Source organism: Trachypithecus francoisi, unplaced genomic scaffold, assembly GCF_009764315.1.
Source record: "Trachypithecus francoisi isolate TF-2019V2 unplaced genomic scaffold, Tfra_2.0 Lachesis_group11, whole genome shotgun sequence".
NCBI classification, from domain to species: Eukaryota; Metazoa; Chordata; class Mammalia; order Primates; family Cercopithecidae; genus Trachypithecus; species Trachypithecus francoisi.
Window position 1 is genome coordinate 48494483 of NW_022681456.1, and position 25766 is coordinate 48520248.

Here is a 25766-nt window from a genome sequence, read left to right on the forward strand (position 1 = left end):
ATGCAAAGACAACGTAAACATGAAATTGCCACAAATTACCAATTCATTGGATATTTTACAAAGTAGGAAAAGTTATTTGATCGTTATCTTATATGAGCTATGGGAATTTTTGATGAGGTTTAAGCATGGAAGTAACATATTTTTAAATAAATAGTTGTCTGACAGTGCTATGGATAAGTGTGACAAATGTAAGACCAAAGATAAGGAGACCAATTAGGGAATATAGAAAATATCCCAAGTTAGACCCTCAGGCAGCTTGAACTACAAAGGAGCTGTAAAGTACATGGATGAGAAGATGGCTAATACAATAATTGGAAGGAAGATAGTAATAAAAAAGAAGGAAGAATAAAACATTACCCTCATTTTTCTATCTTGGACTAATGATGATAATGTGGCTTATCAAAATTAAGATTCCCAGGGAAGAGCTACTCAGAAAGCAAGACAATGCATTCAGTTTTAGATACATAAAGTTCTCTGAGTATGCAGTTTTTGTAGGAGAGTTATGTAGGCTACCTTGTTTTGATACAATTGTAGATTTGGTTATCAATTGTCATTTGTTTTAAGCTCCAAGGCATAACAAAGGACACATTAGGGAATTCATTAAGATGAAATTATCAAGAGAGGAGGTATATGAAGTAAGAAAAGAAAGGGACAAAAATAGAATCCATGCTGTTACTTCCTACCCAAATCTCAGGTTGAACCCTACTCCCCAGTGTTGGAGGTGGGGCCTGCTGGGAGATGTTTGTATCATGGGAGCAGGTCCCTTATGAAGGTCTTTGACCATCCCCTTGGTGATAAGTGAGAGTTTGCTCTGAGTCCACGTTAGAGCTGGTCATTTAAAAGTGTGTACCACTTTTAAGAATTACCCAGTCTCAGGCATTTTCTTTATAGCAATGCAGGAACAGCATAATGGAAAACACAAGGACAGAGAGAGAAAATGAAGTCTAAAATGGATATCAACTAGTAATTGCCAAAGATGTGAGAGAATCAAGACAATGTGATCTTACAGAAGTCAAGGGAAAGTAAAATGGTCAACCATCAAATTTTTGCTGGCATAAAATACTACAGGGGCCAAAATAGCTGAAAGAAACGTATGAGTATAATATATAGAAGTCATTGGTTATCTTCCTCAAGAACAGTTTCATTCAGTGTGGTAATGCTGCAAAAAACCTAGCAGGATTAGAATTGGATGAGAATGAAAAAATGATACAGTATAAACAACCACTTTTTAAGAAGCCTATTACACACAGCCTTTAAAAAGTCATTCAAAGAACAGCTAAAGAAAAATATACGAATGATCTCGTGATTTTTCTTTTGTTTTGTTTTTAGGATGGGAGGAAACTGAACATGCTTATAAACAATAAAAAAGGAGGAAGATGATAGGAGTGTTTCAGCATATGGAAAAAGCAGGTGTAGGTTGAAAAATGATAAAATATAAACTAGAGGAGTAAAAGCTAACCTTTGGCAGAAGGAAGAAATCTTTCTTACTGGGATAGGAGGGAAAGCCAGTAATAATTTTAAAAAGGATGAATACAGATATTGATACTAAATAGCTGTGGAATTAAAAGAGAAAGTTTGTTTTTGATGCAAAAAAAAAGTTATATGATTATTTGCTAATAATGAGGGGGGAGGAATTGAGTGTAATTCTTAAGAGATTTATGATTGCTATTTTGGGGAATGGAGAGGCAGCTAACAACCCAGGAAAGAACTACTGAAAGAGAGTAAATTATATATTTAGAGTCAGTCATAAACTTGTGGGCTAGTCCCATTGTAAACGTTTAAATTCCAAGGCATAATGAAGGACATATTTAGGAATTCATTACACCTAATATTATTGCATTTTCTTAAATCATAATTATATGATAAATTGCAAATTAATTTCAAAAAATAAGTTATAATTCTTTGAGGGTGGGATTTGGTGTTAGATCTCTTTTGCATCATTTAAGCCCACAGCTGAATGCTTTGCCCTTAAGGCAGTCAGCAAATTTTGGCTATAAAACAAATAAAAATGAAAACTTTGCTTAAGAGGATTGAAATCAGATTTTTTTAAAATCTGAAAATACCACTAAAAATAACAATTATGCATTTTAGTACAAACCAACAAATACTACTCCAATAATCTACATTATACTCAATCCTATTTTGGATTTTTTTAAAAAAAGCTTTTGATCTCAGAAATGACTATGTCACTCTGGTCTATGGGAAAGAAAACATAACTAAAGGAAAATTAAAGATTCCTATCTTACTGTTAGAAAAAGCCATGGCATAACTGGTTCTACAATATTACAATTTATTTTAATGTGTTTCTTTTCTTTTCTTTTCTTTTTTGATACGGAGTCTCACTCTGTCGCCCAGGCTGGAGTGCAGTGACAGGATCTTGGCTCACTGCAAGACCCATCTCCTGGGTTCACGCCATTCTCTTGCCTCAGCCTCCCAAGTAGCTGGGACTACAGGCTCCCACCACCATGCCCGGCTAATTTTTTGTATTTTTAGTAGAGACAGGGTTTCACCATATTAGCCAGGATGGTCTCAATCTCCTGACCTCGTAATCCACCCATCTCGGCCTCCCAAAGTGCTGTTATTACAGGCGTGAGCCACCGTGCCCAGCCTTTAGTGTGTTTATTTTCTACACAGTAAGAAATGAAATGTACTCAACATGGAGGACTAAAAAAATGCTGAACAAGCTAATGTTCTTTATATGCAACACTCAAACCCAGCGAGCTCTGGATAATGTATAAATCAACTTTAATCATGAAAGAGAGAGAAGTCAGTCATGCCTGTTATCCAAATATTCCAAGGTTCTGATGACCTGCAAGTAGGGTCCTAAATTCCACCAGTTTCACAATATTGATATACCACTACTATGACCTCATTGTGTGGCTCTCCTAGGAGGAAAACGGCACCAACAACACAAATGACAGAAATAAAAACAGTACAAAACTTCACACCAAAAAGTTTCCAGTTCAAGGAAGTAGCTTAATTACGAAGGTGGGGCACAGACTGTCCCTAAATGGTTGAACTACTTTTAAATATGTTTTACGTGTCATATGCCAGACCACATAGTAAGGTTAATGCATACTCAAGAATTTTTCATTGCTTTTTCCAATGTTTAGAAGCATATAAAGAAAAACAACAATTTGTATTGTAAATTTCAGACTATCCAGGATGACCCTTTGAAACTTCACAGACTCCATCGGCCCCCAAGATCAAAAGTGTGTCTGAACTTCCAATGAATTTCAATAAAAACTAATCAAGGAGCTCATATTAAATACTGTTAATTCACAGTCAATTTCTTCCTCTATCAGAGAAATATTAAAAGCCATACTATTAAGCTCAATCTGCACCACAATCCAAATATCAATATTCTTCAGAGGTAGCTACTGATTTTAAAAATATATGAAAAACAAAAGCAAAATACCTTCTGAATATTCTCTAATTTCTTCTTTTCAACTTTAAATTGTTTCATCCAGCTATGTCGCTTTTCTTCTTCTTCTTGAAATTGTTTTTCTTCTCTATCCCTCTGAGCTTTGAGAGTTTCTTTCTCTTTATCTTCTAATTCCTTCTGTTTCTCTTGCCAAGCCTCAAAAGACTGTCTACATTTTTCTTCCACTTCACAGTATCCAAAATTTATATCAGCATCATCTGGATTTATGAAGAAAAATAATGTCACTATTTGTAAGACGAAAACTGTCAAAACTAATTCAAAGTGTAAAAGTAATTTTAAAATTAAAAAAAATGCCAACATATTCCCAAAGTGAGAATATGCAGCAATAGAAATTGTTGCATTGTTGAATAGACATAGAAATTTCACTGAAGCGAATAAAGTCACATAAGTTGACTTAAAATATTTCACAAAACTTAATATAAAAATAAAATCCACGAGTGTGTGTGTGTGTGTGTGTGTCATTAAGAAATAGTTAAGAGATAGTTAAGAGATACTAAATAAAGTCAGGGATAGTGAAATCTATTGCAATCAGCTGAACATGTAGAAAAAATATTTAAATCAAGTAAATTTAGAAGGCATAAAAGCCTATGATGATATGTAATTTAATAAGTATAGCAAAGGCACAATAATAGTCAAATATTGTAATTGTTTTTCTAAATATTAAAAGAACAAAAAAACTGTCCAAATTTTTTGAGGTAACTGTAATCAATCATATAAAAATTAACAAACATCTCATTGAGCGATTTAGTCCACCTGGTAAAACATGTTCATCCATAGGCAAGTCATGAGGAATAGGCTCAGGAACAAAATCAGGACTGGCACAATTGGTTTTACTTCTCATAAATTCTTCTTTTTCTATTTCAGATAATATCTAAGAGGTTAAATGAGTACTAATGATTAAAAAAATCAAGATAGAGTGTAAAGCTGTCATTTTAGTAATACATTAAATATTTACATGTATATACCAAGAATTTTAATGTGCTTCAGATTTCTCTCAAATACAAATCTGCAGTACATTGATAATTATTCTCTTTACAATGAATAAAAAAGTTTTTCCATGCAAGCATAAGTAACCCTCCTTGTTTTTCAGAACTCTAATAAGTCTTTAATATTATTTAATATTATTCCACAATATTCAATTAAACTGCTTGGCAATCACTTCAAAATGTTTCTACTGATGTTTTCCTTTTAATGTATTTCTGTTTTAGGCCGGGCGCGGTGGCTCAAGCCTGTAATCCCAGTACTTTGGGAGGCCAAGACAGGCGGATCACGAGGTCAGGAGATGGAGACCATCCTGGCTAACACGGTGAAACCCCGTCTCTACTAAAAAAACACAAAAAACTAGCCGGACGCGGTGACGGGCGCCTGTAGTCCCAGCAACTCGAGAGGCTGAGGCAGGAGAATGGCGTAAACCCAGGAGGCGCAGCTTGCAGTGAGCTGATATCTGGCCACTGCATTCCAGCCTGGGCGACAGAGTGAGACTCCGTCTCAAAAAAAAAAAAAATATATATATATATATGTGTGTGTGTGTGTGTGTGTGTGTGTATTTGTTTTTCTCACTGTAGTGACTGTTCACATAGACAAACTTTTTATATATTCTATATGATGAAAAAGAGAACTATTCTCTAACCTAAATTATATATGCATCATTTATATCAATTATTTTCCATAATTATATTTTCACCATACTTTAGTTGGAAAGATACAGGCTATGTATTCCAAGGAAGTAACAGTATAATAATTTAAAATTAATATTTCAAATTTAAGTATTACAAAAAAATTCAATAGAGTAAAACATTCAAAAAGAATAAGAGATGTATAAGCAACTTTCAAATTATGTTAAACATATTAGGGAGGAGAAATAGGTAAAAGGAGAGAAAGTTGGATAAAATAAGAGGTAAAAATCAATCTAAGAAGTGAATTTTGGCCGGGCGCGGTGGCTCAAGCCTGTAATCCCAGCACTTTGGGAGGCCGAGACGGGCGGATCATGAGGTCAGGAGATCGAGACCATCCTGGCTAACACGGTGAAACCCCGTCTTTACTAAAAAATACAAAAAACTAGCTGGGCGAGGTGGCGGGTGCCTGTAGTCCCAGCTGCTCGGGAGGCTGAGGCAGGAGAATGGCGTGAACCCAGGAGGCCGAGCTTGCAGTGAGCCGAGATCCGGCCACTGCACTCCAGCCTGGGCGACAGAGCGAGACTCCGTCTCAAAAAAAAAAAAAAAAAAAAAAAGAAGTGAATCTTTAGGAGAGACTTTCTCTTAAATACATTTGTGGGATTTTAGCTTAATAAACTGCTACGGCTCTTCTTATTTTTTAAGTAAGTTTTTCTTTTATTTGTTTCTAAAAACTGCTATAAAGTATTATAAATTTAAATTTTCTGTAAAGTCTCTGCTGGAACATAGTACATTCCTTTTTTTTTTTTTTTTTTTTTTTTGAGGCGGAGTCTCGCTCTGTCGCCCGGACTGGAGTGCAGTGGCCAGATCTCAGCTCACTGCAAGCTCCGCCTCCCGGGTTTCCGCCATTCTCCTGCCTCAGCCTCCCGAGTAGCTGGGACTACAGGCGCCCGCCACCTCGCCCGGCTAGTTTTTGTATTTTTAGTAGAGACGGGGTTTCACCGTATTAGCCAGGATGGTCTCGATCTCCCGACCTCGTGATCCGCCCGTCTCGGCCTCCCAAAGTGCTGGGATTACAGGCTTGAGCCACCGCGCCCGGCCTAGTACATTCCTAAGAAGAGCAAATTAGAATATATTCATTATTTTCCTCAGAATTTTTAGACAACAAAATTTGTGTAATACAGTTCTATTTTATCAACATGCACATTAAATTGCCAGGTATAAATGGCTCAAGCCACCACTTTTAATATTCTTAAAGATTGAAAATTGACTGTTTTTTATCATATGCCAGAGGAAACCATAAAATCACAAATGATTTGCTTAAAAATAATTAAATTTTTAATATTTAAATCAGTGAATTATCAATCTTGTGTAAGAGAGAAAGTTTCTAATTGTAATAGTGAATATTTTGTCAAATATTGAATATATACCTTAATTAATTGCTCTGAGCTTTGTTCATATTCAGTTGATAGTCCTGTCCTTAAATGTATATGATTATTAGAAACTGTTCCATAACTATGGCCTAGAAAAAGAATATATATATATATATATAACTTCTAATATTAGAATACAATACAACATCTCAAAATTTCAAACCCTTTCTTAATTTTCAATCTCAAATTCTATCAGGGCATATTGTTGATCAGTAAGAGTAACTCAAAATAACAGAAAAATAATTAAGAATAAACAATGGAGGAAATCTGCTCCCTTTATTCTAAAAATAAAAGTAATAAATTTCTAAAGTGCTTTGACTCTATCATTTTCCATATTCTCGTGCCTGAAGTTCATTTCCCAGGCATAAAGAAACATGCCTTGCTTGATATTGCAATGGCACCTTGATTAGAAATCAACAAAAATTCAACTTTATCTGCCACAAACCAGACATGACCTTGCACAAGATATTGAACACATTTTAATAAAAATATTAATTTAAAAATTACAATTATTACCGTGTAAATGAAGAGGAATTATATTTCTTATTTTATGAGTTGTTGAATTTTGTAATTTTTAATTATGTGTGCAGATGTAGTTATGTTTATTTTCTTTCTTTCAATTAATATGTTATAACATGGTAATGTTTCGTAATAGTAAACTAACTTTACAGAGGACCATTCTGTTGGCTAACTTGATTATTCACACCTAGTTTGGCAAATATGATACATTTTCTTTTAACACCTATTCACTACCTTTCTGGCAAGCTTTCCTCTGTGAGAGGTCAAAAAGAAAAAAAAAAATGACATCATCCAGATACCTTTGCAGCTAGATTTCTGAGAGGGATTTAGTTTATGTTCATAAATATATTTACATAACTCTTTTTTTCATAAAATATTATGTCTAAAGGGAGGCAGGTGATGATATTTTTATTTCTATGAGCCAGAATGTGGTAGAGGGAGCTCAGAGTTGGGAGACAAGAGTGTATAGTAGAGGATTAATGTTTCTGAACTTCTTAAGTATGACAGCAGCTTCTGATGAAGCCCAGTTTTATTATATATGTGTGGGGTTTGTTCTACACCTTGGATGTTTAGACCAGAGACTGCTTTTTCAGTCTTATTAATAATTCGGTTACTTATTGTAGTAGATAGTCCCCAAAGATGTTTCTCCCAAAGAATCATACCTACTGGTATACATACCCTGTTTAGTTCCCTCTCACAAAGGACACAGGCTGACCCTGTGTGACCATCAGGATGTGGCAGAAATGACGCATGATGTCTGAGAAGAGATCATGAGAAGCCCTACGAGGTTCCACCTTGGTCTCTTGTATTTTGCTGTAGAACACCTCTCAGAATCTACATGATCTGAGGAGTGAAAGCCACAGAGAGAGGCTACATGTAGGTGCCTCCAGTTGAAAGCCACATCTGAACTCTCCAGTCAACAGGTGGTATCAATGGTCAGACATTTTAATGAGCTATTTTGGAATTCTAATCCAGTCAAGCCTTCACATGACTACAGACTTAATCAACATCTGACTTTAAGTGCATGAAAAACCCAAGCAAGAACTGTCCAGGTGAGCCTAGTCAACCAACAGAACCAAGAGGTCTAATAATAAATTATTTTAACTTTCTAACTTTGTTTCACGACAATAAATATTCAGAACATCTCTCTTTATAAAAATAAACAAAAAATTCTACTGCCCATAAAGTAGCTAGTGTCTGTTCTCTACAACTGAGAACTCCGATCAATACATCTATATTCATAACACAGCAATAAATATTCAGAACATCTCTCCTTATAAAAATAAACAAAGAAAACTTACTGCCTAAAGTAGCTACAGGGTCTGTTTTCTACAACTGAGAACCCCAATCAATACATCTATATTCATAAATGAAACTAGCTTCCTAGTTTCTTTTATTTGTGCTATGCTTATACAACTTTGATCTGAAATAATAGCTTTTAGAAATAAAGTATTTTTGCTCCTTAATGGGTTGTAAGAATTTAGTTTAACATCTTTCCTAGTTTAGCAACATTTGAGAAATCCCTTTTCACCTCTTTGCCATATTATTGATTTAATTGTTTTTCACTTTTTCAAATAATTTTGATAACTTTTCTTGAAAAATCATTAATTAATTTTAATTTAAACTATCATCCTGTGCAATAAATAATGTAACAAATAATTTAAATTAAATAATTTATGTAAGAATGAATATATAATGTAAATTATTAAATTATTATACAGGATAATTTAAATTAAATTTCAATAAATCCAAATTTAATAAATAATACATATTAGTAATAATTTAATGAATAAACTTATAATAATAAATTTAATATTATTATTTTAATTTAATATTTAATTAAAATTAATAATTTATACTTTTAAAATAATTAATTCTACTAATATAATTTAATAATTTAAATAATTTAAATAATTAACCATTTTAAATAATTAAATTAATTTAAATTTTCTGGGAAAATTATTTTATTCATTGAGATTGTCAAATATCTTTTATAAGGCTCTGTTCTGTTTGATCTTGTTAGAGATCAGATTAGATTAGATTACATTAGAGTCATATACAAGATCTAATAATTTTCTAAACCACTGCTGTAACTGTAGTTGTATCACAATTCATGTAACTAATTTCTACAATTGTGTTTTCTTTTATCTTTTTCATAATTAGACTATAAATAGGCTGTATAACAGTCAATGTATTTATATGTTCATTGTTTAAACCTTAGTAAAAATAAACAAAACATGTCATTAACATTCGTAATAATTCAACCATAGATAATCACTGTCAAAATATACAGTAAATCTTTACATAGGAATTCATGCTGGTGTTCGGGACAAAAATCTTGGAGCCACCTTCCTCTCTTCATTTTGTACCAGTCCACCAATATATACTTTTCTTTCCACCTTAAAACAATTTCCAGAATATGACCATATTTTTTCATGTCTACTGAAACCACTCTCATCTCTTAACATATTATTGCAATAGTCTTGTAGTAGCTTGACTACCTCAAGGCATATTCTCTACACAGTCAACAGAATGATTGATTCCAAATAAAATTCAGATATTGTCATTGCTTACTCGAAATTTTTTATATGTTGAGAATAGAATCCAAAGTCCACAAAATGGTTTAGAAGAGCCCTATATCATCTAATCCCTTGTTTTCTCAGATACAACCAGAAACGTTTACTTGCTGTTTTTCAAACATTAAGTCCACTCAGTAGGCCTTTATACTTCCCTCTTTCCAGAATACAGACTTCTTAGATAACCATGTGGCTCAGCTTTACATTCATTAACTCATTGCTCAAATAGAGACCTTGTCATAGAGACCTTCCCTGACTATTTTAAAACAGCAAACTCCAGTCTCTATCTTTTTTTTTTTTTTTTTTTTTTTTTTTTGAGACGGAGTCTCGCTCTGTCGCCCGGGCTGGAGTGCAGTGGCCGGATCTCAGCTCACTGCAAGCTCTGCCTCCCGGGTTCACGCCATTCTCCTGCCTCAGCCTCCGGAGTAGCTGGGACTACAGGCGCCCGCCACCTCACCCGGCTAGTTTTTTGTATTTTTTAGTAGAGACGGGGTTTCACTGTGTTAGCCAGGATGGTCTTGATCTCCTGACTTCGTGATCCGCCCGTCTCGGCCTCCCAAAGTGCTGGGATTACAGGCTTGAGCCACCGCGCCCGGCAGTCTCTATCTTCTTACATTTTTTTCCTTCATAGCAGTTATCACTATTGAAATATTGCATATTTGTTTATTATCTGTCTGCCTACACTGCAACATTAAAACCGAGGAGCAGAATCTTTGCCTGTTTTGTTCACTGCAGTATTCTTAGTGACTAGAACACATTCTATCACAAAGCAATATTTGTTGAATGAATATGAATATCTACATTGTAATTTATACTAATACCTACATAAATGCCATTTAACTTTAAAATAGCTTTTAACATATCATGAATATTTTTTCCATTAAATATTTGTCTAAGTCATTTTTAAAAATAGGTATATTATTCAACAAAAATGGTCTTGTTGAACATTTAGAATGGTGCCATTTCTCATTATAAAACAAGCCAAGATTAATTCTAATTAAATCTTCGATTTTTCCGTTAGTCTTACAACAATTCCAAGAAGCAAATTGGCACAGTTCAAGCAACATACTGTTGGGCTTTTCAAACAAATGATTATATTTTTCCCAAAGAAAGATGTATATATACTGACACTGCTAAAACAGTCTATTGATTAGTTTTATTTTCTTTAATATAAAATAAAAGGATGTCTGGTATTAATTAGAACTGTGGAAACAAAATGCTGATGGTATTTACTGAAGACCTAAGAAAGATAGTAAAAAAAAAAAAAAAAAAAGAATGAACTAAACCCAACAGTCCAATATACAGTAGATATCTTAGAAATACACTAAATGTATACAGATGTATACAGTAAGAGATAAGAACTATAAGCAATTGAGTTTACTAAATTATAATTTGTTCATATGTACAGAAAGCTTATTTGCCAGACAGATGAAAACAGTACTTACTTAAAATATCAGTATCTTCCAGGTCCTGAAGAATGAGCTCTTCAACAGCTGTACTCCTGTTCTTTATGATGTTAATACAATGAAGAACTGATTCTGGTAATTCAACTGAATCCTAAAAATTTGAATAATACAAGAAACTGTGAAAGTGTTTATTATCAAAATTATGTGTCAAATTTTGGACCCTTCATTCCACATCAAAAATGTGAACAAAATATGTAAATGAAGTAAAAGGGTTCCACACAAACAGTATAGTTCAGACAAGTATATTTGGCTAAAGTTTGCTTTTAATTTTCAGGTGGTTGTGCATTTCTAGAAAACTCTAAGAAAACAAATGAAAAGAGTTACCTACACATCACTTCTATTAATTTTATTAGAGGCTGTTTATTTTTGAATGCCCTCAATAGTTGTATATATTTTTAGATAATTCCAACTTCAAGTAAATTTTATCAAATATTAATCAAAACTGCAAGATTATTTTTTCAAAATATTTAATGTCAAACTAATACCTGATATAATTATTTATTCCATTCAAAATTGGCTTTGTGATTATCATACACAAACTTAGTCACATTTGTGAACTGTTATAAAATATCTACCATTAAAGCCTATGTAAATCGATTTGTAAATTTTCTAAATAGCTAAATATATTGATATGCAAAATGTGAAAATTAAATTTCTTCCTCCATAAACACCATAACTAGTTAGAAAATACAATGCAAATAATAATATTCATAACAACAAAATAGTTGAAGCATCTATGAACAATTTTAATAATAATCTTGAAGTCACATATATCTACATGATGACAACACTTCATTGAGGGACTTCAAGCATGGCATGAATGAAAGAATATAAATGTTTCTATATAGAAGAACATGATATGCACCTGCTTTCATTTAACTAAAAACAAATATTGTCTGCCATACTGTGTTTTCATGTGTTGAATTTAGGATTTACAGCCAGCTTTATTTTCTCTATCTTAATTAATGGAATTTAGTGTTTAGTTTTGAAAATGAACATCAGAAGATAATGAGAAAATATTACGTTTCTCTTAGTACTACAGAAAAGCATGTAAAATTATACGTCATAAAATGAGTCCTGATAAAGTAGTGTATTAAAAATGGCGACAAAAATATCAATTCTATTTTTCTGACATCTGTCCTGCATTGAGATTTCTACTTCTTGTTTAACTAAGAAGCATTTTAAATAACCTGGATTATAGAGATTGTTGTTATGTCCTGGGAAATATAGTTCACAATCTCTAAATGCTTAATTAATAATTTTTTCCCCTGGTAATAATATTTACATTGATTCTAAGTGATATAAATAATAGTGAGGTATCTTAATTGAAACAGAAGGGCTTTAAAATTTTCTTCTTCCTTTATATAAAAAGGTATAATATAATACAATTCATTATTCTGTTAGATTTCATATTCAAATAAAAAATTTCAGATTTTTTTGGTCTCATTTAAATTAGCTCTGGATAAAAGACATAATAATGTAACAATACTAATTTCTCTAAATGCAATAAGTAGGTTTAGTGCAATCCTAATAAAACATAAAGTTCTGAAATTTTTTAAAAAATTTCTTTTTAAAAAAAAGCTTAGTTAAGATCTGAAAATAACAAAACAATGTGAAGAATTTGATCCATTCAATATTTAAAAATATACAACAGTAGGAAAACAATGAACAAAGTAATGAAAGAATAGACAGCCTTGGATAGATCATATGTACAATAACTATCAATAAGACACATGACAAATCAATTGAGAAAAGGTAGATTATTAAACAAGAGACACTGGAAATATTAGCTCAATATGTGCAGGAGACTTTGAAATTAGTTCTACATTTCATAACATTCCTGAAAATAAATTCCAGTTGGATTAAGGATATTGGTATAAATGAATAAATCCATGAATGAACTCTGTAAGCATATAAACATTGGTAAAAATACATAAATAAAAGGATAATTTGTTTTATTCCCAAAAGTAACCATTTTGATATGTCAAAAGATTTCATATACATTTTTCTTCCCATGTAATTTAATCATGCTAAAATGTTCACAAGTAAAAACAAAAATCAGGATACAAATATATATAATAATCCCAATTTTATGAAGATGTACAGGTGACTATATATATTAAATATAATTTATATTTATATAAATTGTTTATAACAATGCTGCTAAAAATGAGAAGTATATAAAAATATCCTGAGAAAAGTAATATTTCTCCTGAAAAGCCTACTCCTGTTAAAAGGCTCACAAGTGCAATACTTACTGTATCACTATCATCACTCTGAGTTTCTGATTTTGAATCACTCTCAATGTCCTCTTTTTCCAAGGAGGAAATGCTGAGTTTATCCAATTCAGCTTCTATTTCTGCTTTGAGCTTTGCATCATCATCGTCCATTATTCTTCATAATAAAGCACAGAACTGCTTTAAAAAATGAAGAGGCTAATATGTCGCTAAAAATTATGTGTTCTCTAATTTGTCATACCAATCCAACATATTTATTTAGACATGTTTTAATTTAACAAACTTTTATCACACCTTATTATGGTTACACCAAACATTGTTTTATCTCTTCAATCATTCTTTTTAAAATTTGACTACAAAATGATCAACTGTAACTGTACCATAATACTCTTGATTTATATGTTTATATAATTGCACTATATATAATAGGGATCAGAATTGTTTATAAAATTTTTGTTTCAGTGATTAATACATATAAATGTATGTATGTATGCATGAGTTGCAATGTAATATGTGTTTTTATTAATGTTCTGGGTTTTTTTTATTTTTCACTGTTGGTCTGAATCCCAAAAAAGGTTTGAAAACGTACTAGTCAGCTATCATTCTATTTTTCGTGGCACTACTTTAAACTTCTTTTTTTTCTTTCCTCAAGAGCCTGACCTTCCCACCTGTCTTCTTCTTCTTTTCTTCATTCCTTCTTTCCATCCTCTTTCCCTTTCGTTAATTCCTCCTTTCACTCTATTCAATCATCTCAAAATCAACTCTACCCACAACCTTCTCCCTCACTCACTCAAAAATAAAAAATAAAATAAAATAAGAAAGAAAGAAAAGAAAAGGAAAACAAAATGAAATGAAACTCCAAACCAGGGCAAAATATTATCCTGCAATGGAACTCAAAGTGCATTTAAAAGGCTTTATTAGAAGGAAAGTTAGATTTTTTTTTCTATGCTTACAAAGCAAAATGCACAGGTATAATAAACTTTATGTAGAAAGAGAGGCAGGAGAGTATGGTGGAGGTAAGTCATTTCCTTTACCATGACCCTCTCTATTCATCTGCTAGCTCATTAGATTACTCCTGTCCAATTACGTATTTGAGCACTTACGCAAGTTTAAATTTTCTAGTAGCAACTTTTTAAAAACAAAAGAGAATCAAGTGCAGTTAATTTTTACAATATATTTAACCCAACATATCCAAAATACTTCAACGTGTAATCACAAAATTAATTATTAATATCTTGGCAAAGAGTTTATATTCTTTCTTTGGACAGTAATTCTTAGAAATCTGTTGTGTGTTTTACACCTGCAGCACATCTCAGGATTAGCTGCATTTCAAGTCCTCAGTAGCCACCTGTAGTTAGTGGTTACTGTATATGATGTGCAGTCACAGATGGGTCTCACTGTAAATGGGCTGCATTAAAGTGCTCTAAGTTGATAACGAATCGTTTGGAGTTCACTAAAGCTGTCAAAAGTAGAAAAGCTTAAGGAACTACAACCTTCAACCCCTGTAAAGAAAAGGGAGAGAAATCTACTTTATAAGGTTCATATACATTATATATTACCAAAAAAAACAAAAAAAAAAAAAAAAAGAAAGAAAGGACAGAAAAAGAATGGGTGGAAAGGAGGGAGACAAGAAGGGAAGGAAGGAAGGAAGGAAAAGAATGGTTTGTGCGGAGCGGTGAGTGAGTAACCATCGAATGTCCCTATCTAGCCAAGACATCTCTTTAAGTTTTGAATGAGCTCCCCAAGGGAGCCTCGAGCTTCTCAGAGCCGGACAGCCATCTCCCGACCCGCGGTCTCTCCCTTTCCTGGAAGTCTGGCCAGGCAAAGTGTCCGGGCTCGTCCTGAGTTCCCAGAGCTGCTTCACCTCCCCCAACAGGAATCCCTGCCTTGAGGCCCCGGCTCACCCCTCAGCAGCGAGATTCCTCGGCTTCGTTGTAAGACAGCGCCCATAGACTCTACACAAAGGGTATCCATGGCAACAGCCAATCCCGAGGAAGAGAGACCGGTTTTTCCCTACAGGTGCTCCAGAAGGACAAACAATTTGGATTCTAAATTGAAACGAACGCAGCATTTCAGGGACTGGATGAAGAGCTTACGTTTTTTTGCAGGTAGATTTTAATATTTAAATACTTTAGGAAAATATTTAATAAAATGAAATTTTGTTATAATTACCCAAGTAGATGTAACCTCACTTTTAAATTGTTTAAATTGTTTCTGAGCTACATATATTTATATTTCAATCTGGTGATTCATTCCACAAAACCTTAATCCTGAACAGTGATTTGTGGGACCTAGAAGTGTGGAAGAGAAGTCAATAAGTTGTTTGCCTTCCATGACAACAGTTTTTTAAAAAAGAAAAAAAAGAAAAGAAAAAAGAAAAAAAATAAATCAATGCCCATCAAAAACCTCAACTGAAGGGATGTGGGTGAAAATTTTGAAAAATTATTTTCTGGAGTTATTTTAATGTGAAACTATTGGCAGACAGTACTTCAATATAAAACCTTAATTTCTAAGTTTATGTCATGCTATTTAATGTGGAGCAAATATATAGGGTACAAAATAATATTTTAATTAATAACATTCTTGACTTTAATTTTCTTTTAAAGTTTGCAAACAAGGCATTAAATTCTAAAAGGAAGTAGCCATAATTGTAAAAGGTATCTGCTATAAAATAAGCTAAAAGCAAATATTTCATTGAGCCTCTGGAAAAAAAAAAATAGACTACATTTCCTGGTAACAATAAACTTGAATTGCATCAACATTAGAACTAGTAATATAAAGTGAGAAGTTAATAGACTTTCATATTAAAAGCACGCATGTTAGTGTCCTTTTCAGGAAAGATAATTTAAACTACACTTGGTTTCAGGTCTAATTAAATCCAGAGCATTTTCATTATCAAAGTCTATGCTCAAATGGAATTTTTTTTTAAGTTTAGTTTTATTGCCAATTTATAGACTATTGAAATTATCTATGTTTTGTTGTCTTTTTTTTAGAGACAGGGTCTCCCTCTGTTGCCCAGACTGGAGTGCAGTGGTACAATTATAGCTCACTGTAGCCTCCAACTCCTGGATTCAAGTGATCCTCCCACTTTGACCTTCCAAAGCACTGGGATTATAGGTATGAGCTACTGTGTTGGAACCTCAAACTCTTCATTTAAAATAGACTTTCATATTGTGTTGAAGTTCACATGTAAGAATCTTAAGATTAGTTTTATTTTTGATTGTGAAAGTATTCATACTTCTAAAAAATATAAATCCTTTAATAATCAATTTCAAAATTAATTTTGAATAACTAGTTTTCATAATCAAATAATTTTGGAAATAGTGCCTTAGTTCCTTTCCTTCTCAAAACTTACTTTGTCAAATATTGACAGCAAAAAAGAAAAACACTAAGTTTTTCTGAAGATAAATTAACTCATAGTGATAGATCTCCTATATTGCCATGCAATTTTTTACTTTGGAAGAAAGGACAACTTTTCAACTAGTCATAATTTCACTAGAATATTACTAATCAAAAATAAAAGGCAGCAATTATCTAAAACGTTTGTAGATTATAAGTAAATTTAACTTGACACTATTGTTTATCAACCGTGTAGCATTTAGCAGAAGTCCATTTAAATTGCATTCTTCCTAGAAATGGTAACTTCAGATTGAGTATGTTAGTTTGCCTATGACCCTTTAACCTGAGTAGACTTTTGCTTCTTTTGAACCTGTTAACTTCATTTCATTTAAATTAAAAAAAAAAATTGTAGGTGTGGTTGATTTATAGCATATTGGCTCAACAATGCATATTTCCCTTAGAGAGTACATAATAAATATTTGTTGAGAGAATGAAAGAATAAGAGATAATGTTTGTTCTTTGTTATCTCACAAGACTAATAATTCCTTTGAAAATACTGAGTAATGAAATCATTTTAGTTTAATAGCATTTTTCAACAACTGCTTTATTCTTCATATGGCAGTGATATAGTTTAAATATCCCAGAATATCATTGTTGTGTTCAAAATAGCTGCATAGCCTGCATTTCTTTGTTTTATTTTCTTGAGGCATGGTGATTATTGAGTAAAAGTACTTTACTATGTAGCTCATGGTACCACATATTGTATTCTTAGACCTCTCATTATCTTGTTCCACTTAAAGTGTGTCTCAAGCCTTCAGATTCTAACTCTCTTTGTGCTGCCTCCCAGCTGGTGTCGTGACCACCACTTTACAGAAAAGTGAGAATTTATCACTTTTCCACAGTTTCCATCCCATTGCCCATCCTCACATGCATGACTCTTGTATAATCTTAGTATTTCTATACTGAGATGTGATATAACGAGATTCTAACCATATGATATAATGAGATAACTAACATCTAGCCAGGCACTGGGCTAAGTGCTTTACAAACATAATCTCCTCTACTTTTCTTTCTGTCTCTTTCTTTCTTTCTTCTTTTCTTTTTTTTTTTTTTTTTTTTTTTTTTTTTTTTTTGACGGAGTCTCGCTCTGTCGCCAGGCTGGAGTGCAGTGGCGTGATCTCGGCTCACTGCAAGCTCCGGCCCCGGGGTTCAAACCATTCTCCTGCCTCAGCCTCCCGAGTAGCTGGGACTACAGGCGCCCGCCACCACGCCCGGCTAATTTTTGTACTTTTAGTAGAGACTGGGTTTCACCCTGTTGGCCAGAATGGTCTCGATTACCTCGTTACCCTCCCGCCTCGGCCTCCCAAAGGGCTGGGATTACAGGCGCCAGCCACCGCACCCGGCAATCTCCTCCGATTTTCACATTACTTTGAGGAGTGTACAATTGTAATCTGCATTTACAGATGATGACACTGGGGCTTGGGAAATTTACTGAGAAGGTGGTTTATATCTATGGATTTAAATCTCATCTCTGCCATTTATTGACTGTGCGATCTTTAGCAAGTAATTTTGCATTCCTGATTCTTTCTCTCCTCGTTGGTGATGTTGGGGATAATAGCATTTGCAAAATATCGATGATAAAGGGAATCAATTTAAATGAAACATTGTAGAATATGAGATAATGTTCAGAGTTTAATTACATAGTTTCTACAGACTTAAATTTCATCTTTGATTCTTTGGTTATCCCAGTGCTGGCGATTCTACTTCCTACTACATCTCTCATATTGTGATACTGTTTCCATTTCCACAGCCATTTTGCAGTTTAGACCACATTTTTCTCTTGTGAATTAGTGCATTAACTTTATAAATTATCCCCCTATCTTAAGTGTCTTTTCTAATTCGGCTTCCACATTGAGGCCAGAATTGTGGCTCCCTATTACCTTCAGGAAAAAAAAAAAAAAAATCTTTAGTAAAGCGTACAAGATTTGTCACAATCTCTCCTGAGTCTACTTCTTTAGCTTTATCTCTCATCTCTTGCCACTCTGATCCATGCCTCCTTACACCTCATTGTAAAGCTTGTGAACATAGTGTCCCCCCGTCTTGAATATTTCCTGTTTCTCTCCCTTTTTTGTCTAAGACCTTAATCCTCCTTCAAGAGTCATCTCAAAATCATCTTCTCTATGAAACTTTCCTATTTCCTTATTTCCTGTCCCCACCTCAACACATAATTCAGAGTCAGCCACAGGTTTTAATATTTGACTTTTTAACCTTCTCTTACTTGTTCGTTTGTGTGTTCCCATCTCTTGGAACTTAGAATATAAAAACAATGACAAGAAGTAATTAGAGTTTATTAAACTAGTAAAAAATAACACTTATAAATAGATTAATTATTGCAAGTTGTCCATTCCTATAGCATCTCTGCTGTTGAACTTTCAACATCAATTCACTAGTCAGGAACTGAACAAAATAAATGCCACACCTGGACCTTATTTAATTAAGTTAGAAACAAATTCTTTGTTTATAGCAAAAGAAAATATAGACCTTTCACACTACAAACATTTAAATAAGAACTACACTTAACTTATTGTGTACCTTTGTGTTGGCACATCATTGTTCTTATTGACGTTGTTTCCAGTATGTGGAGCTTGTGGCTGAAAAAGCCAACACATGACCATCTCATTTTACCATTCTTTGTAAACATAGTCATAGGCTTCTTTGAATCGTTGCTTGGATGCACAGTTTGTTGTGTTTTAACTTGGTAAACCTTGAACCACAGTTTTGAAATTACCATATACATCTTCCTTACCACATTGCCTACCTTTGAGCTTACTAAGTTCTCACCCCTTTTGACTTCTATAAAAGTCGGCTTTAAAAATTCCAAATTCTTAATTGTATCATTTCATTCTCTACCATCAAACCTCTGCCCATTTCCATCTATAGACAATGTCTCTTCTCTTTCATTCACACCCATGACGTTGGTTCTCTATGAATGACTTTCGAGTCTGTACAGCCTATGCTACCCATTTATCTGTACTCCATTCACAGTGCTTATGAGACATAACTGATAGATATCCTTTACCACTTCAAATTCCATCATGAAATAGTGAATTTATGAATTTTTCTTCTAAACCATTTTCCCCAATTTTTAAATTTCCAGTGATTACCATTATTCTTTTATTTTCCCATCCTACAGGAATCTTCCTGATTGTCTTTTATTCTTTTCCACAGTAAAGCATATTAAAGTTTAATCCAAGCTCTCTTTTTTTTCTAATTATGTTTTGTAATTGGCCTTTTCTGACCGGTGGGCATTTTGTTTGGCCCTCACCACCCTATCTATTTTCTTTTCTTTATCCTGGGTACATGGTTGCCTTCAACTGAAGTTGAGTATTGCTGTGGGACCAAGTCTGTGCTGGTGAAATACAAACAGAAGAGAAGTGTACAACTTCAACCTCACTTGCTTAAAAGATGCCTGCCTGAGTTTACTTATCCCCTTTCCCTTCTGTGCGCTATAAAAGATGGCACTTGGAGCCAATTTGGAAGCCACATGTTAAATAGGCCAGAGTTAGCTCCAAATTTCTAACATGATTTCCTAGAAGTGAACCAATCACCTACTTTGAACTAAGAGATAAATAAAAGTTTATTTCTGTATTTGGGTCCTTTGATAAAGCATTGCAGCTTGACCCTGCCTCACATACTAACTATTACCACATCAACACTCAAGTCCATGCCTTCAACATTTCACATCAGAGTTACTACAGAGCTTTCTGGTTCATTAGTCTCCATTCTCTTTCTTGTTCACAGACAGGGGCCAAGACCTTGTGCCTATCTTCTTGTTCAGGCTGTGAGGGAGCTTTCCACATGTGGCAGTAAATCGAATTGGAACCAAAAATGTAGATTTATAGCATCTTTGAAATAAACTGAAATAAAAATCAGGCAGTCTTTCCAACTGAGTGTACCATCAAAACATGCCAGGCATTAGAGGAATGAAGGAATAAGACAATAGGATGCAAAGTAGAAAAACCAAATGACAGCAACAGAATTCAAAGCATAGGTAGAAGATATAACCTGTAGTGTCTCCTTAAACAGAGAAGAACACTGGGAGATTTTAGGAGGAAGATGGTTTTTTTTTTTTTTTTTTGAGGCGGAGTCTCGCTCTGTCGCCCAGGCTGAAGGAGCAGTGCCAGGATCTCAGCTCACTGCAAGCTGGGCCTCCTGCGTTTACGCCATTCTCCTGCCTCAGCCTCCCGAGTAGCTGGGACTACAGGCGTCCGCCACCTCGCCCGGATAGATTTTTGTATTTTTTAGTAGAGACGGGGTTTCAACGTGTTAGCCAGGATGGTCTTGATCTCCTGACCTCGTGATCCGCCCGTCTCAGCCTCCCAAAGTGCTGGGATTACAGGCTTGAGCCACCGCGCCCGGCCGATGATTTATGATAAAGTAGGGAAGGTAGTACATAGACTAATGTAGACATCTCTTATTTTTCCACTTTTCAAAGCATCCTTCAGTTCAACAAACAAATTGGTTTGTGCCTAATTAGGGACAGAAAAATAGCTTTAAAATAATCTTATTAAATCTGCTTCTGTCATGTCAATCATGCACTATATATATTAAAACATTGTAAACTACAGTATGTTTAAAAGTATAGTGCTAGTTAGAATTAAAACAATGAGAAGAGAAAAGAGAAAATCTGGGAACATACTCAAGATTAGATTTGAAACTTTCATCTCTATTAAACAGCACCAAAAACCAATGGAGTAAGTATTGATTTTTCCATGAAAGTTTTAGGAAAATTGGCTATCTGGAAAATAAGTTTTGATGAAAGCTACTTTAGTTTTTTTAATATACTGCATACCAAATTAAATTATAGATTAAGTAATTTAATTCATGTATGCATTCATGCATTCGACAAATATATATCAAGTGCCTACTGTGTGCTAAACCTGGAGGTTATATTGGTATATAAGATATACTCTCGCCACCTAAATATCCCTGACTGTCTGTGGGGAAGAAGACAGGTCAATGAGAAAGTTGAAAGGCAACAAATTGGGTTAAGAGAAAAATCCCCAAACCAACACCTCAGTGAGGAGCTAATATTATTCTGAGAAGGGGCATGCAGAAGTGAGGAAAACTTTCCAGCCAGGGAAACAAGGTATATTAAGACTGGAAAATTTCCTGGCCATCTAATAGTTGGGATTAAAATAAACATTTAAAAATACAATAAGACTGAAAACAAAATATCATATGCTTTTTGAAACTGCAAGTTCAGTAAGGCTGCTTGACTTGTTACACAACTATCTTCTTAGTCTTGATTGCCTAGTAAAAGCATTGCAGATATATATTTATTATTTTAAGTACAGATACTCTCTAGTAAAAAGAAAAAAATGCAGACAAGGTACAGTTTCAAGATACCTTCAATATGTCCTTTCATTTAGAGATGGGAGTATGTTATACTGATAACTGACTTGAGAAGAAAAATGTGCAAATAAAGAACATAAGTAGGGCAAAATATTTAAAGTTATTGTGTAGAATGTTTATTTAAAAAGTTATGGTTGTCTTTTCAGAATCATCCATATCTTGGAAGAAAAATAATGTTAAGAAATAACAAAACAATAATTATTAAGTACTTAATCTCATTAATGGAGCTTTCATGGTAAGAATCTTCATAATTATATAGTAAAGAAAATGTAATCTATTGTTAGGCAATTACAAAAAAAATAAGCATTGACTTTCTTTTTTTAGGTTCTTGGACTTATATTCATGGGATTTGGTGCATGGCTTTTATTAGATAGAAATAATTTTTTAACAGCTTTTGGTATGTATCTATTTTTGTTTATCTCTCAGTGAAACAGACATTCCATTTTAAACAGTTGTATACACAATTTATTCAGCAGGTGGCAGTATTTCTCTGGACTTTATCAAGTGTTGTCTAGCATTCCCTCTGAAAGTCTTCATCAGTTGCAGAGATTTGTTAAAGGATACAAAATTACAGCTCGATAGAAGAGAAAAGTTCTAGTGTTCTATACTACTGTAGGATGACTGTAGTTAACAATATTACATAGTCACAAATAGCTAGAAGAATATTGATTATTCCCAACACACAAAAATGATACATATTTGAGATGAATGGATATGCTAATTACTCTGATCTGATCCCTATAAATATTGTGAGAATTCAAAGCATAGGTAGAAGATATAACCTGTAGTGACTCCTTAAACTGAGAAGAACAACACTGGGAGATTTTAGGAGGAAGATGGTTTACAATAAAGTAGGGAAGGCATAGACTAATGTAGACATCTGTATAAAAACAACATCTATGAATATGTACAATTATTAGTTGTCACTTGAAAAAGAAAAATTAAAAATGCAATTTTAAACATGTAACTTTCCTATTAAAAGCTTTAATCTGACTCCCTATCGCCACTATTTACTCATATAGCAAATATTACTAAGCATCTTCTCTGTGTCAGTCATTGCCCTAAACACTGAGGATATGGTAGTGAGCAAACAAAATAAAGTTCCTATTCTCATGGAGCTTTATTTCAGTGAAGAAGACTGAAAAACAAAGTGCCTATAATTTCACCCCTGAAAACATTTTTAGTCTCATCTGACTCAAACTGTAAGTGGAAACAAAGCTGAGTTTCTTAGCCACCCTGTGCTGCTGGATGTCTCAGAAATGCTCCACCGTTCCAACCTGGATATTTCCAGTGACCAATAAAGCCTATGCTCAGATGTTACCTTTTCCAACAGCCTTGCCCAAACCTTCTAACCTTCTCCGCCAGCTGGTTTCGGTGCTTCTGTTCCCAGTAGTACGCCGGCAAATGTTTAACAACCAGTTCTGGAATGGAGAATACTGATTTATGACATCTGCCCATTTCCATGGTTTAAATAGGTAGAAGATATAACCTGTAGTGACTCCTTAAACTGAGAAGAAGAACACTGGGAGATTTTAGGAGGAAGATAATTTCTCTTTTCTCTTCTCATTGTTTTAATTCTAACTAGCACTGTACTTTTAAATACACTGTAGTTTACAATGTTTTAATGTATATAGCACATGATTGACATGATAAAAGCAGTTCGTCAATGGCCAGTTTGAAGGTGTCAAAGTGAATTCACTTGGCTCGCAGATTTCCTGAAAATATCACAATTGGCTTTTATGAGCCAATACAAGCTCACTCCAGCACACCACCACTGCCTACACTGTTCTCCCATAACACCTCCCACATATTTAATTCATTTATCCATCCTTCTTTTTTAAAACAATCATTTGTTGAGCATTTACTGTTCTGCTGCTTGTGCCACAGCACCAAGCATTCAACAGGCAGCCTGTTGACTGGATAAATATATACAATATCTAGCACTGAGGGCTCACAGTCTAGATGGGGAAAACTAAAATATAGTTTGAAAGAGATCATATTAGCAATAAATTCAGGGTGTATACATCTAACTCACACATATTAGGTTCTAAAGATTTTTGATGAATGAATGAATACATGAATGTTTGAATATACATTAGACATAGATGAGATCTTAGAAAAAAATTTCTTCTATCATAGAAGACAGGGAGGATAAGGGTAAAGATATCTGAAATTTAAGAAATTCTCTTCATGTCAGAACAGGAAGAAAGGTTGTTTCTAAAAGTAAGAGCTGGTACATGAGGTCAAAAATTGAGAGACAGAGAAAGAGATAGAAAGAGAGACAGAGGGATAGAGAGAGAATCCTGGTGGTTTGGCAACAGCTGCTCAGAAAAACTTTTGATTGCTGTAATTACTGTTAAATAGAAAATAAAATACCACTTCATATAAAAATACCACTTCATAATAAGTAATTTTGTTCTTTTCACAGATGAAAATAATCACTTCATAGTATCTATTTCTCAAATTTTGATTGGAATGGGGTCTTCTACTGTTCTTTTTTGTCTATTGGGTTATATAGGAATTCACAACGAAATCAGATGGCTCCTAATTGTGGTACGTATTTTACATCAATAGCTTGAATTTTTATCTTAGATTTTTAAGTATCTAAGTTACACAAATGAATAGTGACTTATATTACCATGGCACTGCAGTAGAGTATGTCCTTAGAGCAATTCAAATGAAGCACACCCTCCTCCCTCCAACAAAGTCACTTTTCCAGATAGGACTTTCTCAGTGAGTTTTCTATGAACTGAATCTGTACCTCAGCACATTCGGACATTTACTTTTCAACACAGAGTCAATAGGACTCTCTGTCTCCTAGGGTGAACTACAATTCACCAAACTTAAGAATCCAAAGGCTAGAATTAGAATAAAGTATATTTAAGTCAATGAGCAATGTAGCTTACCAGGGTAAAAGAAACATGATCTATAGTCAGCACATTTTTCTCTTTGTGGGCATGGCACGAGGAAAGGTAACTTACGTATGTATGTATTTTTTTATAATTTCAACTTTTATTGTGTATTCAGGGTACACGTGAAAGTTTATTACATGGGTATATTGCATGATGCTGAGGTTTGGAATTTGATTGATCCTGTGACCCAGCTAGTGAGTGAGCACAGTAACCAGCAGTTACTTTTTCAACCCTTGCCCCACTCTTTTCCTCCCCTCTTTAATAATAGGGTCTATCATTGCCATGAAAGGTAACTTATAATTGAGATCACAAATTGTTATTTTTAAAAGAGAACTATAATTACTGAAAGAGGCAGACTGTAGCATCTGGCTTGTGCACTATTTCTCTCAAGGCTTGTAATGTGAAAAGACAAATTATATTCCAGAGTACTGACCTGGACATGAGCCAATTACCATACATGTGGCAGTTATGGATCCCAATTCACATACTCAGATGAAATATAGCCTTTACATTTTTCTCTAAATCAAATTGATTTTAATTTGCAACCAAGCAGACAGGAAGTTCAGCTGCTGTCATTTTGTACCTTACCAGGAAGAATGCAGAGACACTGAGCTTTTATGGAGCACTGAAAGTCTGGGTGGTCACCCTGGACACTAGTTACCAGTCTATGCCATTTACCACAAACACACTCACTTTCCCAGGTCACAAGGTCCCTTCAGGTGTAGCCACTCTGCTCTTTGAAAGGTGTGGGTGGCAAAGGTAGGGCTGCTATTCATCCAGTATTTACCAGTACAGGCATACCAGTGAAACC

At 33.9% G+C, this 25766-nt stretch overlaps 2 protein-coding genes across 3 annotated transcripts in view; one reads left to right on the forward strand and one right to left on the reverse strand.

Moving 5' to 3' along the window:
• LRRIQ1 (leucine rich repeats and IQ motif containing 1) overlaps nucleotides 1-15465 on the reverse strand; it is a 211284-nt gene extending 195819 nt beyond the window's left edge. For both annotated transcript variants that reach the window (XM_033221137.1, XM_033221138.1), the window contains exons 1-6: nucleotides 15194-15465; nucleotides 13311-13469; nucleotides 11032-11143; nucleotides 6489-6580; nucleotides 4199-4316; nucleotides 3419-3642 (exon numbers count right to left, since the gene is read on the reverse strand). In XM_033221137.1, the coding sequence (XP_033077028.1) occupies nucleotides 3419-3642; nucleotides 4199-4316; nucleotides 6489-6580; nucleotides 11032-11143; nucleotides 13311-13442 (678 nt within the window). In that variant the 5' untranslated portion in view covers nucleotides 13443-13469; nucleotides 15194-15465. The remainder of the gene's footprint in view (nucleotides 1-3418; nucleotides 3643-4198; nucleotides 4317-6488; nucleotides 6581-11031; nucleotides 11144-13310; nucleotides 13470-15193) is intronic.
• A 6751-nt stretch (nucleotides 15466-22216) lies between these two features.
• TSPAN19 (tetraspanin 19) overlaps nucleotides 22217-25766 on the forward strand; it is a 28065-nt gene continuing 24515 nt past the window's right edge. Inside the window, 4 exon segments of the mRNA XM_033221140.1 lie at nucleotides 22217-22250; nucleotides 22253-22278; nucleotides 22368-22440; nucleotides 24472-24596. Coding sequence (XP_033077031.1) covers nucleotides 22217-22250; nucleotides 22253-22278; nucleotides 22368-22440; nucleotides 24472-24596 — 258 coding nt within the window.